We start from the raw sequence: 15,571 nt of genomic DNA, 5'->3' as shown, positions 1-15,571 counted from the left end.
TTAGTACAGAATAGGATAGGGACAGGAAAATAGTGGATTTATTCAGCCAAAACGTTTCAGCAGCAGATGGAAGGTAGGTGTGGAAACCAGTGATGTTATGGAACTTGAAGGATGTTATCTTTGTGATGTAGAGAATGAGGGATTAGAAGCTGAAGTTTATGGTCAAACAGAATCATATGGCAAAACACCCCCCAGGGTTGTGAACAGTTTGGTTCAGTCCAGCACAGTGGCCAAGGAACTGTATGCAGTTAGTGATTGGTGTATGGAGTTGGGGTGGGAGTTATTAAATGATGGCTCTCAGACTTCTCAACATTTGGCTGGAGGAAACGGTGGCTCACCTAATAGTGTTAGACGAAGTCTAATGATACAGAAATTTGGGTAGGGTCAAGAAAGGTGATGGAGAGTTAGAGCTAGGTGTCAATAGAAAGGTTGGCAACGTAAGTAGAAAAGTCACTGCAGTCCAGATGAAGATGCATCTTAGGTTGCTGAGGGAAGTAAGATTAAAAATAGTAAATGCTCTGATAAGTCGTTCAATCCTTCTAGAATATGCAAGTATTGTTAGAGGACTGTGGAGTTGCAAATGTTATATCCCATTCAAAAAAAAGGGGAATACTACAAGCTATTTAGGTCCAATGACAATGTTGGAAAATGTCTGGAAACCATAACCTGAGAAAATTATTTTTCACTTAGAAAAACATGGTTTAATTATTGGTTGACAACACTGATTTGTTAAAGACAAATTTAATTCAATTCTTCAATGAAATGAGAGGGTTGATGAAGGTACTGGAGTTGTGGATGCAGTCCTGATGGACTTTCAAATAAACGTTTGAAAGAGTGCCATATAATAGACTTATTCAAATGAAAGCCCGCCATTCACATTATTTCAAAGGGGGACAGGGAAGTTCTTCCCATTGTCTAGGCCAATGTTTAGCACTCAACCAACACATAATAAACAAGATTGTCTGGCAATTATCGCCTTGCTGTTTGTAGGACTTTGCTGTGCACAAGTTGACTGCCTCAATTCCTGAATGACAACAGTGACTGCATTTCAAAAATGCTTAATTGGCTGTAAGCTTTTTGGGTTGCCTTAAGGTTGTGACAAGTCTTTTATAAATGTAAGTCTTAGTTTTTATAAATCGAGGCAAAGAACATAAAGCAAAGAAGTTATGCTAAACCTTTATAAATCACTGGCTAGGGCTTAGATAAGAGTACTGTGTCCAAATCTGGGCAGCACAATTTAGGAAGAATTTAGGAACATAAAAAAAAGGGAAGACGACCATATGACCTGTCGAGTCTGCTCTGCCATTCAATATGATCGTGGCTGATCTTAGGCTTCAACTTCACTTTCCCACCCATTTCCCCTATCCCTTGATTCCCTGAGACACCAAAAAAAACTCAGCCTTAAATATATTCAATGATGGCACATCCACAGCCTTTGGAGAGGATGCAAAGGTTTGCCAGAATGATACCAGGAATGAGGGATATCAGACGCTGGAAATACTGGGATTGTGTTCATTTGTTTCAGAGCAGTTATGGGTTGATTTATAGTGTTCAAAGTTCTTATAAATAAGGAGATACTGCTTCCACTGGCAGATTCCCATTTCAGACCATTGGTAAAACAGCGAGAGGGAAGATGAGGAAAAATTATTTTACAAAGTTATAGTTTGGAATGAATGCACGGTATTGCCTGAAACAGTGGTGAAAGCGGTGTTGATAGTAACTTTCTAAAGGAAATTGATATATGCTCAAAAAAACAATGTGCAGGGTCATTGAAAAGGGCAGGGACTGGGAATAATTTGATAGCTCCTTCAAAGAGTTGTGTTGTAAGGTTCAATGCCATGTAGATGCTGACTCCACATCTGTAGCTAATGTTGCCAAAGGGTAAGAGGTAGATAAGGAAAAATAGTGGCTGAGGATGCATACATACATACAGGGATATCTTAAAGGAGAAGAGAGAGGTAGGGAGGCAGAGGATTAAGGGAGGGAATTCCAGAGCTTAGGGTCTTATCTACTGAAGGCATGGCCACCAATGGAATGATTAAAATCAGGATGCTCAACAGACCAGAACTGGAAGAGCACTGATATCTCAGGGTTGTTCAGCTGGAGGAGATTACTGAGATAGGGACAGGCGAAGCCATGAGGGATTTGAAAACAAGCACGAGAACAATTAAGGTCATTCTGGTGTAATAGGAGTGGAAACCGGATTTGACTGATTCAAACAAATTGCAGGAGAGATTGGCATGAATCTAGGAAGTGATAACATGTTCATAAACTTGTGGGTAAACAAAGACAGGGTGGCAGTTTGCAATATGAAAGGGATTAAGAATGGGTTTGTGTGGAAGGCAATAACAGATTCAGTTGGGAGTTGGAGTCCCGGAGAAAAGGTGAGCTGGTATGAAGCCAAAGAGGAAAGTTGAATGGCATTTCCACTTGGTTGTCCTATTTTCAGTGCAATGTGCCCGAAATTGGCCAAAACAGCGCAAAACATCACAGAATTTTAAGTGCAAATTAAATCCAACATAAAAGTTTGTGATTTTTTTGCACTAGTTCAAAAACAACCACTCTAGAATTTGGTCCACCCACAAAACTGGCCAGACCTCCAGACTGAATTAATAACCTTTGCAAATTTACAGTAATTGTCATTTATGGGCATTTGAGAAGGCTCTAAGAAAATTAAAATGGCTCTTTTGGGTGCAAGGATACGAATGAGTGTTTTGAAAGCTTAATATTTCTTTTAATTTATTTAGAAAATAAAGTGACTTGACCAATGTAACTAGCAAATGGTTCTGCTAGTTCTGTGAAAGGTCATTTTAGTTAAATAAAATTGGGTTACTCACATGAAGAGTAACTGGACAATGATTAAAAATGCTTATTTTTGAGTCAGCTGCATTAACCAAACTGCACCAAGTTACCACTTTTAAATATATCACAATTCTTTAAGGTAAACATTTGTTCAAGATTACGTACCAAAATGCTGCCCGATTGCGCTGGTTTATGGCAGAATGTGTGTTTGGCAATGTGAAAATTAGTTTAAGCAGAAACTGCAGGATAAAAATATTTCTCAAAAACAGCAAAATTTGGGCTAGTTTTGCATCCAAAGCAGAAACTGTACTCCAGTTTCAGTGTGAAGGGGATCAAGGGAGCATGTGGTAGATCCATGGATGAGATGAGCTCGGCATGGGGAGATATGGATGCAAAACTGAACAAAAGCGGGCGTTCAGCTTCATGAACAAGGAGGGGAAGCAGCTGAACAGATGGTTTGAATCTTAAGAAAAAAATGTTAAGACTTATTTATCACTAAGTGTTTTTGTTAATACTAAGTACTTCACGTCAACAAACTATAGAACATTCAGTCAGATTCATAATCCCCAAGTATTGACTGCTAATCTATAGCTGCAAGGTTTGTTACCTGTTTCATATATGTGAATACAACCACAAAAAGAAGTGTTACAACCTCTGTTCTATCCGTCTGTAAAAAGTTCAATATGCTTTAATCAGATTGCAGCTGAACATTGCATATACATCACCATGCATTTTCAGATGTAACAGTCACAATTGTACATTTTATGAAAAATTAAGCCTTCAACAAAAACTTACAAAACAATTTTGAAAGAACTTTCTTAGCTAAGTAATGGTGAACTACTTGACAAATTTTGGGGCATGAAAGACTTCCTTGGGAATCTAAAAATAATTAGATCATGGTCTTTCTCTTCTAGGATCAGAGTTTGAAATCATCCTACATGATCAGAGTTTGAAATCATCCTACATGATCAATGTCTCTGATCTCAAGTGCTGTTTCAGCTATAAATGGACTCTGGGCAGTCTAAATCTAGAAGCTGCAACCTGGGCCCACAGGTTTGGCAATTTCACTCAGACATCATGAGGCTGGCTAATTTGGAAGATAGAATATCACATTATTAAGATAGGCTGGGATTAAGACATATTAGTTTGACAGAGTACAAGGAACTTATCTCTGCAGCTGAACGTACTGACTGACTTGGGAAACCAAAATGAATATTTTCCAATATTAAAGTCATTCACCTTCATGAACATAAAAATTCTAAGAGGAAAACATTCAAGCTACCTAAGCAAACACATTTCTTTCTACAGGAAATAAAAGTCAACGTTTTATGAAATGCATGAGTGCAAAGATACCTTAAAACTTTAGTCAAAATAACTTGAGTCGTACTTAATCTAAAACATTTGTCTATTTTACAGTTTTACCTTTATATTCATTCACATAGTTACCATTATATTAATGGCTCAGACATCAATGAAGTAGAATAAAACCTAAAATTTATGACGAAATGCAACTCACTGTTGAAGCAATAAGAACACTGATTAGCTATCCAAGTATCATTTTTGTAAAAACCTTGTAAAATATGAAATTTTAATTCCTCCCAGCTGTTACAGTTGTCATCATTTGTTCGAAGTCAGGTCAACATTTATTCACAATTCTTTTAGTGTAAGATAATAAGATGAACCTAAGGATCTAAAGTTAAATGCTTGGTGTGCATATACCAGCATTTTATCATTTCAGAATTTATGGAAGAACAATATAGTAAAACCCTCTATGGTCAAATATCTCCTTTTATTGTCCAATTTTACCTCCTGCTACAGAAGTCAAAATTCTTTAAAAAAAAACTGTGCTCCCTGGAAAACACACCTGTCACTTTCAGCATTTTAAAAATCCCCTGATTTAATAGATTTAAAAAGTATAAATTAGATTATAGAAAGTATATTCTAATGATTCAAATGCTAATACAAATACTACCTAATTAACAAAAAAATCTGCAGAAATTGCATTGTGCTCAGTTTCAAGAGTAGGGTTATACCTGTGTGAATGCAAAGCAATTTCAGGTGCCTATCAACAGTATACCTCAGGAATGAGATCAAGATCAGCTTCCACCTAATTAGAAGTGAGGCACCATGAGACTTCTGTCAGAGGGTTGTCTTACACCAGCTGCAGTAAAACTCTACCATAGTGCAAAGACACATTTTAAATATCCATATCAGACTGTTGGACTGTCTTGGGGAAAAATACCTAGTTTTATATCTTCATGTATAGGAAAAGCAGATTTTCCTGCCTGCGCTTGAACATTAGAAATCAGCAATGAGCAGAACTCTGCACAAGTATGCAATCTGCATGCCCAGGGCTCCCCTGCAGCTGATCACTAGCAAGGTGCAGCCAGCAATATAATGCTACTCCGTTGACTTCTGAGACTGATACAGAAGCCGGCAGCTGCAGTAAAGTACAGCTCAGCTTTGTATATTCACACAAGCATTGCTGTTGAACAGATCAACTTGTTCTTTCATAATATTTACAAATCAGCCTGCATTCCCCTAACCACAACAACCCCCTCCGTCCCCGCCCCCACCCCCAACCCCCACATCATCAGAATCAAAATAGCAGAATTTCTCAAAACATAATAGAATCTCCACAAGTTCAGAATGGTTCAACTAATTATACAGGAGCAATTTTATAAATGCATTTGCATTCCGGATTCCCAAGTGCCAAAGTTTACCATCACCCAGAAAGAACAGCAGAAAAACGTGCAAGGCATGTGTCATTGAACTTATAAAATACATTAATAGAAGACTGTACAATTTTAAGTTTTAACAAGTTACAGTGCAAACAAGTCAATTCTGGCACAATATGGTAACCCTTCCCTTCCAGAAAATATTCTGGTGCACAAGGCTCCATTCATGTGAAGTGCAAGAAAATACTGAGTGAATAAAATGTTTCAACTAGAATTAGAAAACAGTTAAAACATCAGTGCATTGCCATTTCTGAACAAAGGTGCAAGATGAAATCATGTATGTGCCATTTCAAGTTCTTCCAGCTGTCCTTTATGCAAACGATATCTGGCAAGATCTTTTCTGGTAACAATTCCAATTACCTACATGCAAAATAATAAACACAATGTTGGCATTAAATCATGGTTACTTTACACTGAGCTTGATTTAACCAAAGTTATCTGACTGGATTTACATCACAAAGCTTAACTCAAGCCCTTCAACTATACTCAATTGAATATTATTCCAGGTTTTTATAATTTTCTAAAATATCTTCAAAGTGTTACAACTTCTAGTTCCTAAGCTGAACATTGCTTATTTTCCCTAAAATTTCAGGTCCTGCATTAGATATATCAAGTGCTTCTATGCTTGTCTCTCTCATATGCTTTCTAAACATCTTGTGTTTCAGGGCATTCCACTACTTCCCAATATCTAACTGAACAATAAGCATAATGCAAGGTAAACCACCAGTATCGGCCTTGTGACCCGAACAGGTGCCTTTCACCTATGTGCTTCTACAATTTTTTGAAGGTAGACTAAAAATACTTTTGGTGAGAAAGGGCTCAATATGAATTGATAAGCTGCTGTATTTCTTGGCATTTTTTGGCAAGAGATGCAGGGAGGAATGTGAGGATGAACTTTTAAATGCAGCAAGCGGTAATGACCTGGAATTCGCTGCCTACAAGGATGGAGAAAGCTGAGACAATCATTGATTTCAAAAGGAAACAGAAGTATGGGCACTTGAGAGAAATAAGCTTGCTGGGCTATTGGGATAAAGCATTATGTTTATGAGATTGATTGGATTGCTCCACAGAGAGTTGGCATGAATTCGATGGGTTGAACGGTCTCCTTCTGCGCCGTAAAGACTTTATGGATTTGAATATTTAGATCAAATTCACTTTACTCAATTGGTACTTACTTTAAATCATTATTTGAATACAAACATACAACACCACCAAAAAGTGAGTTAGCTTACTTGATGTAAATACAATAATTCAACAATACTCTTGCATTCTCCTCCTCAGTCTGGTGAATGCTTGCGCTCAGAGCTTTCCATTTAAAAAAGCTCATTGCCTTCACAGGCTTTACTGCACCTGACTGTGCTCTTTTTTATATCTCCTGTTCACAACCATAAAAGTAAGTCCTGGCAAAGACCTGCTGCCGTATGCATATGAGCAGAGAATTTCCAACACAGTAGGTGTGAGGACAAGCTAACTAACTGTTTATTGGTTAATATTTGGGAAAACAAGCATGCATTGGGACATCGATCATCTTTAAGATAGGTACTTTTCTGTTCAGCAAACCTGTATTAATATGCTTTATCTAAAAATCACACATTTCAATACATTTTTCACATTTTCTGGAGAAAATGCTCAAAAAGTCCCAAACTAGATGCTTTCCATAACGTATTTTCTAATACAACTTGACTACTCACCCAATTAGATCCATCACATATCACCAAGTGTCTCAAGCCCAGAGCACGGAACAATCTAAAGACTCGAGGAAGCGATGCCTCCTTTAAAGAAAAAACAAATAATGGATTTGAAAATTTATACAAACATAAATTTGAGCTAGCTTGAAGCCTGCCTAGCATAGTTTAAACAACATCATATTGAAATGGTAAATAAGCCAAGGCCACTGGCACACACATCCATTCTAGTCCTACCCAATTAGGCACATGTACTTTCCAGAAAAATTAGATAGAACTGTTCTCTCTTTTCTCCTCGAAATGGACAATTTGTGACCAAATAGACCCATGAACTACTTCAGGAAAACTGTTCAAAAATTGTAAACATAAAAAATAAAAAATCCCTCCACTGCTCATGCCTCAATTTTTTGGTAGGAATACAGTTAAATCTGAATATTTTGAATTTTACAGGAATAGTTAAAATTACAACTTCCATGATACATCTCTCATACAAATTACCAATAGTAGCTAGATCACCATTGGCAATTTTCTATGGTTATCATTTGACAATGTATGCGCTGCATCTGGATATTTTAGTTAAACAAAAGCAGGTTGATTTGGCCCAATGCATTTACGCCGGTGTCTATTCTTTGCACAATCCTCCACCTACCTTACTTCATCTGACCCTATCAACACACACACTTGGTTCACAGTAGTTAGAAGGCTCCATGAACCAAGACTCACATGAAACATCCAATTCAAGCTTCACCTCCAGACAGAAGTGCAGACTCTTAGAGGGGAAGGATATTGCAAGTATTTCAAACATTAAAGACCAACTTTATGGATAATTTAGTGATTTTGTTTTCAGAATTATAGCAGTTAATAATTTCCCGAGTGAAAGAAAATGTTGGCTGATAGAAATGTGGAGACACTTAAGCATTTTGGTTAATTGGATGATATTGTGTTGTTTGCCTGTTGCTGATTAGAAGCTTTCCTGTCTGTCTGAAACTGGTGTTTGATTTGGTCAATGGGTATGACCTGATCAGCAGAGTTTACTTAATTATTGGTTTATCTATTTTTGGTCCCACTCCCAGGATTCCTGCACTTTTTCTTTAATGTTTATCCCAGTGTTTTGGCTTTTAAAAAGAATTACAAGTGTCTGCCTTCCAGTGTTTCTTTTCAAGTAAAGCTCTATTAATCACCAGAACTTACTATGATTATAGCTTAATGAGCACTTAGTGTGAAAAAGCTTCCAATTAAACTAAAATTCATACTAATCAAGCTATGGGACTAGAAAAGTAGTTGGTTAACAGGTAATACATTAACATTGTTAATGACAAATGCAAAGTTAGACCCGAGGAGGCGAGGGTCTCTCATGTTCCAGGATATGGAACAATTATTTTTAATGTGCATATAAAATTAATCTGGGTGCAGGAATCAAGTCCATGTATAACAAATTCAGTGGGAGAGATATAGAGAGAAAGGATATTGGTAAAGATTTTCAGTAGGATTGGGATCAGGCAGCCAATTTTAATTTAACGCTCAATGTCGTGCATATTGATCAAAAAAGAAAAATATACAATGAATGCAACTGAACTACACAGGGGGAGTCAGAACAGAACCTGCATAAAATGATAGATGCTTCATTGTCTAGATGGCACAGTAATGCAAAACAACATATAGCCATGACAATAATATACAAGACTGGAGAGAGAAATAAATACAACAACTATCACTAGAGGAAAATGTTTTAGGGAAACTAATGGGGCTAAACGCTGATAAGTCCCCTGATGAGTTGCATCCTAGGATATTAAAGGAAGTAGCTACAGAGATGGTGGATGCGCTGGTACGCTGGTAGTAATCTTCCAAGAATCCTTAGATTAGGAAAAGTCCCAGAGTATTGGAAAACTGCCAATGTAGCACCCTTATTCAAAACAGGAGACGACAAAAAAAAGGTAACTATAGGCCAGTTAGCTCAACATCTGTCATTGGGAAAATGTTAGAGTCTATTATAAAGGATGTAATAGCAAAGCATTTAGAATTACATAATATAATAGAGTCAGAATGGCTTCATGAAGGGGAAAATCACACCTGACAAGTTTACTAGAATTCTTTGAGGAGGTTAACTAACAGGATAGATAAAGAGGAACCAATAGATATAATATATTTGGATTTCCAAAAGGCGTTTGATAATGTACCGCACATAAGATTACTTAAGATGAGAGCTCATGGTGTTGGGGGTAGTATATTAGCATGGAAAAAGGATTGGCTAACTAACAGTAGACAAAGTTGGGACAAGGGGGACATTTTCAGGATGACAACCTGTAGCTAGTGGAGTGCCACAGGGATCAGTGCTGGGGCCACAATTATTTACAATATATATTAATGACTTGGATGAGGGAAGTGAATGTGCTATTGCCAAGTTTGCAGATGATATAAAAATAGGTGGTAAGGCAAGTTGTGAGGGTGACAAGAAGTCTGCAGAGGGATATGGACAGGTTAAGTGAATGGGCAAAAAAGTGGCAGATGGAATATAATGTGGGAAAACGTGAGATCATGCACTTTGGCAGGAAGAATAGAGGAGCTGAATATTATTTAAATGGAGAAAGACTGCAGAAGGCTGCAGCACAGAGGGATTTGGAAGCCCTTGTGCATGAATCCTAAAAAGCTAACATACAAGTTCAACAGATAATACGGAAGGCAAATGGAATGTTGGCCTTTATTTCAAAGGGAATGGAGTATAAAAATATGTAAGTATTGCTAAAACTATACAAGGCACTAGTTAGATCACACCTAGAATACTGTGAACAGTTTTGGTCTCCTTATCTAAGGAACGATATACTGGCATTGGAGGCTGTCTAGAGAAGGTTCATTAGGTTGATCCTGGGTATGGAGGGACTTTCTTATGAGGAGAGGTTGAGTGGGTTGGGCCTGTACTCATTGGAGTTTAGAAGAATGAAAGGCGACCTTATTGAAACATACAAAGATTCTTAGGGGGCTTGACAGGGTAGATGCTGAGAGGTTGTTTCCCCTTGTGGGAGAGTCTAGGACCAGAGGGCATAATCTCAGAGTAAGGGGTCACTCATTTAAAACAGAGATGAAGAGGAATTTCTTCTCTCAGAAGGTAGTTAATCTGTGGAATTCTTTACCGCAGAGGGCTGTAGAAGCTGGGTTAAGTATATTCAAGGCGGAGATAGGTAGATTTTTAATCAGTGAGGGAATCAAGGGTTATGGGGAAAAGGCAGGAAAGTGGAGTTGAGGATTATCAGATCAGCCATGATCTCACTGAATGGCAGAGCAGACTCAATGGACCGAATGGCCTACTTCTGCTCCTACGTCTTATGGTCTTAAAGTTCTAGCCACTATAACACAAGAGATGGAGTGGCATTGAAAAGAGTAGAGACCAATAGGATTTATTCCATGTGTAAAGAATGAGCAGTTAACAAAGATTACAAAACTTCCAACTCAGATATTAAGAATTAATATTCAATGTTTTGAAATGGACAGACAAACAGAAGTGTAGAGTGGAATCATTAGAAATTTTTAAAACAACAACATGTAACAATTTGAGTACTAGAAGGACGAGCTTCTATGAGAGTCATGATCTTTGCTTATGTTCTTGTAAATGAAAATATGTAAAATTTCAGATTAGACATTTAATAGCTCAAATCAATTTGTTTCCTTTGTTCTCATTTGTCAAATAATGCAAACATAATTGTGAGTATACCAACTCTAAAATAACAACACAAGACAATTAATAAAATATGAAAAAGTTATTTGAACTGAATGTTTTGAACGATCAGGCAGACAATACTATTCTAAGTCAGCAGTTTAAATTTCATTACCCCAGGGACACTATATGGAGTTGGGTTCATGAATTCCGTCAAGTCCATTGTACAGTTTCGCTCATCTTGTGAAACATGAATAGACTGGATTGGAGGGAATCGTGGGTAAGCATCTCTGAAGTCCTTAAGTTGAAGTTTCCTCTGCGTGATGTTTGAGGTTGCCCTTTCCACAAACACCTGAAATAATAAAATCATAATTTGGACCAATATAAAAGTCAAAGAAACAAGAGCTAAAGCATTTGTGTCACCCATAATAGCTTCCCTAATTCTGAAAATGACAATTAAGATAAAATAATTTTATTTGGTTAACAGATTGGTCTCAATACAATTGGAGGCCCTAAATTCCCCAGAAATTCTCAGCATAACTACGACTTAAGAGTGGATTTGTACTATTTTTGTTCCGAGGAAATTGTGCGTAGAGGATTTAAGGCGGCTTTATGCCAAAAGACCGTTTTGCACCAATTTCTTCAGTCATTCACATGAAGTACTTCTGAGCATCCGAGATGTGTGATAATGATATAAATATAAATCTCAAGTTAAATACCCAGTATTTGAAAAGAAAAACGCATGTTAAACATTTTAGTAAAGTTTTAAGGATGTTGCATCTTAACTGTTACATAGAATGTACAGCCAGACAAACCAACTGGTCCATGCTCTAGGAAAAATGAATTAGCTGAGCATTTTTATTGCTTCAGAGTCAGCAACATGTGGCTGTTCTTTTTCCACCTCAAAACTTGAATTAATTCCAAAATAAAGGATTCATATGGTTTAGTTTCAAAGTTCAGTGCAATGCAGCTATATCGTACTAACACTGTTTCATCTAACAGCTAGAAGAGAATTTGTATCCCATGGAAGATGAATGCAACTCCACTCCCCCTCTCCCAGTATAAAAGTTATGATGCCATCTTTGGCAGTCAGAGATATCTAAGCATTAAACAATTAACATTTTGCTTCATATTTAATTCAGAGGTACACTTTCAAAAATCATTGTACGGGTTGAAATAAAATGCATCACACTCAGAATCTGAAAAATATATGTATTAAGATTTACACACACACACACAATTCCCAGAACTTCATTCAGATTAGCAGCATTTTTGTTTTGTTTTGTTTTCTTTTCAATTTGAAAGATTACCTTATGTTTCAGAAGGACAATTAACTGTGATCGCAATATTAACCCACATAATCTTCCAACATTATCACTGTCAGGCTGAAAACAAAATGAAAGCATTTGATAACTACATAGTTATGACTGGAAATTACAATTATCGTGCCAAAAACAGATATTATAAACACACGTAACCAGACTTTTTATCTTGCTCTTCATTCCTTTGCAGCTGGTAACAAGAAACAAAAAGAATAAACTTTGCCGAAAACAATGCCAGATTGGGTATGGGGTGCTCCACTTTGGTAAAATGAAAGTAAGCTCAGAAAATATTGTTGCAAAATTAGGAGTAGATAATAAAAACAGAAGGTGCTGGAAAAACTCAACAGGTTTGAAGTTCCAAAGAAGAATCATATTAGACTCGAAACATTATCTGTTTCGTTCTCCACAGATGCTGCCAGACCTGCCAAGTTTTTCTAGCACTTTGTTTTTATTTGATCTCCAGCATCTGCAGTATTTTGCCTATTTTGGAGTAGATAATATACTTGATCAAAAAAGCTGTACTATTGCTGGTTGAATATAGAAAGAATGAAGTAAAATGAGAAAGAGAAGAGTGGAAACAACATTTTCGATGGAAACAGCAAACACTCTGGGGTTCACAAGATTTTCCATTCCAACTAGTTCAGTTTCTCCGGATTGAATATCCAGATGTCATTTGAATTGCAAAAAAAACTTAATAGAACACAGAAAACCCCAGATGATTCAGTAACATTTGGTGTATCAACAAATTACTGTGGAATAGTTAATTTTACACCCATGATTCCCCAAGAAACAAGTTGCTATTTTTGGCTGACACCAAACCAAGCAAATATCTTTTGTCATGGGGGGGGAAAGAGAAAAAGGCAAAATGGTTACACTGGTCGTTCCAGTCACTGTCCCCGATTCTCTCTCAAAACAGTAAGTAGTCTGAGTTCTGCACTTCTAACAGAAGAATAATGTAAAAGGTTTAGAATGTAAAACAAAGAAGGGAGAAAGTGCAGCAGTTGGTCTTAAACATTTATTATGGCCTTAAAACAACCTTAAAAAGAGGAATTATACTCTTGACAGTATGGGAGCCATAACCCACAAGTTACACCAGAGCCAATGATGACAGCATATTAATCAAACAATTTAATGAAGGGCTCTTCCGATGGCTCAAATGGGCTAAGTGTTTAAAACATTCATAAAGTACTGAATGGAGCTAGGTTTGTACTCCAGCTTTTGCTGAGTTAGGCTATCTCAGTCAATCAGTGAAAGTACACAAGCTGCCTCAGCATCCAAGGGTTAAAGAGAACGGGGAAAACAAAATACAGGCTCTTGCTCCAGTGTGCATGGATGATCCACGAGTACAGAAATCAGGCTCAACTATGATTCAGTTCAATTTCATTTTATTATCCATATGGAAATTCATTTCAAGTACATTGCTTGTTCATTAAAATAGTACAAATAAATGAAAAACAGCAAGAAAAAAAAAAGAAAAACACCCTATCAGAGAAGTCTAACTTTAATTAAAATGTATTAAAAGCTGTTCAATGATGACCCCAAGTCAAAAAGCCTACCAGCACTTGTTTGTCAGGGCTTACAAAGATTTCTGGATGAGGCTCTGGGGGTTAGGGAGAACCACCTGATGCCTCAGAATTGTATTTCAGCAGGAAATAATTTCCAGTGGGAGGGCGCAGGGGAATGGAGAAACTGTCCAAGAAAACTTCATGGAGTCAAACAAAAATTCCATAGAAATTTAACAACTATAGTGGCTCCAATTTCTCCCCAAGTTAGACGATTTTCCACTCAATTCTACACAACAAAAAACTACAAAAACAATTAAAACTGCCAACACTAAAACTGAGGGCAAATTAGGATCACTATGGAGATAGCTGCAAGCAGGATGGTCACTCTGCTAGCTGCACAAGCTCCAAGCAGGATTGCAGGATTTGAACAATTTCATAAAACAAATCTAGATTTGACAGATTACAGCTAATGGAGCTTGAATAAATAAAGCAGTTAGTTGACTGTTTTAGAGCTAATGTTCAACATTATAAATTATACTTGATGGGTATTAACCACCAAAAATCCACACTTAAAAGCATATCTACATACCTCATGATCCTCATCTACCACTGGAAATCCATTATGATTAGCTGATGTGTCACTGAGAATGTCCACTATGCGTCCAACCTTCTCAAGTTGTTTGAAACAAGTTACTGGGTAACTCATTACTTCACTAAAATTGAATGAAAGTATTTGCTTTTAAAACATAGTATGACCATGTTCTCTCTATTTATGCAACAGATCTTGATACATTTACAAAAATGCAACTGAAACCATTTTCTCCCCTGCATTAGAAATTACGTCACAATTTTACAATACTCTCTTATTCTCTTACACAATAAACTAGTGTAAACTTAAAATAAACAGGGAAAAATGACTGAAAAAAATGAAATGCTAACTATTCATAATTCTCTTAATTTCTGGGGCGAAAATGACTATGGATTACACAGAATGAAGCCTGTATAGAACTCTACAGTTGTATTCATTAAAGGTTTAGATAAAGTAAATAAAATAAACATTTTCCAATAGCTAAAGAATTGATAACCAGAGGGCACGGATTTAAAGCGATTGGCAAAAGAATCTGAGACGTTCTAAGGAAAAACCTGTTTACACAACGTAGTTAGGGTTTGTCTGATAGGCTGGTGGATACAGGTTCAATAGTGGCCTTCAAAAGAGAACTGGATAAATTTTTGGAGAGAAAAAAATGCAGGGATATTGGGGAAGAACATAGAAATGGTACTCATCAGATGGCTTTACCAAAGAGCCAGGGAAGACTTAGTGGGCATAATAGCCTCCTCTGAGCTGTGCTATTTTATGATTTTATCGGCCAATTCAGCAAAGAGGAAATTTTTGAGTGGAATTTGTGAAGATAGTACAATTTCTTCACTTGTGTGCTTTCAATAAGGCAATATAGCATGAGTTATTCATAATGGCCAAGATCACTCCTTCACCCATGATGACTGAATTAAATTCTACTTTAATTACATCGGATTCCAGGTGCCTTATTGATGTTTTGGGGAATTGTAGTCTTCAATTTTGTCAGATTTTCCATGAAACCCAAACTCAGTGAGCTTGGTAATAATTCTTCCATATGTACATTACAGCTCAAATGTTTAGGATAGTGTCACCAGTTTTGCTCCAATGCTGATTTATAGACACCCTCTCCTCTCCACGTTCATACATAATGGTGAATAATGTCAAGCATCCACGCAAAACAGATTTAAAGCAAAATAAATGTGGTTAGCAATACATGAAAGACTGCAATGGTTCACGGAGGCAGCTCACAACCACTTACTGAACAGCAATTAGGGATTAGCAACAAATGGTGGC

The 15,571-nt window shown here is 36.9% G+C and overlaps 1 protein-coding gene across 1 annotated transcript in view; it reads right to left on the bottom strand.

Annotated features, from left to right (window-relative positions):
* Positions 1 to 3,468: 3,468 nt before the first annotated feature.
* The window catches only part of clcn7 (chloride channel 7), an 86,659-nt gene continuing 74,556 nt past the window's right edge, over positions 3,469 to 15,571 (bottom strand). Inside the window, exons 21-25 of the mRNA XM_078558708.1 lie at positions 14,291 to 14,414; positions 12,185 to 12,259; positions 11,050 to 11,226; positions 7,232 to 7,312; positions 3,469 to 5,900 (exon numbers count right to left, since the gene is read on the bottom strand). Coding sequence (XP_078414834.1) covers positions 5,814 to 5,900; positions 7,232 to 7,312; positions 11,050 to 11,226; positions 12,185 to 12,259; positions 14,291 to 14,414 — 544 coding nt within the window. The 3' untranslated portion in view covers positions 3,469 to 5,813. The remainder of the gene's footprint in view (positions 5,901 to 7,231; positions 7,313 to 11,049; positions 11,227 to 12,184; positions 12,260 to 14,290; positions 14,415 to 15,571) is intronic.

The sequence above is a fragment of the Cetorhinus maximus genome, chromosome 15 (genome assembly GCF_964194155.1).
Source record: "Cetorhinus maximus chromosome 15, sCetMax3.hap1.1, whole genome shotgun sequence".
NCBI classification, from domain to species: domain Eukaryota; kingdom Metazoa; phylum Chordata; class Chondrichthyes; order Lamniformes; family Cetorhinidae; genus Cetorhinus; species Cetorhinus maximus.
This window is presented reverse-complemented; position numbering and strand designations above follow the sequence as displayed.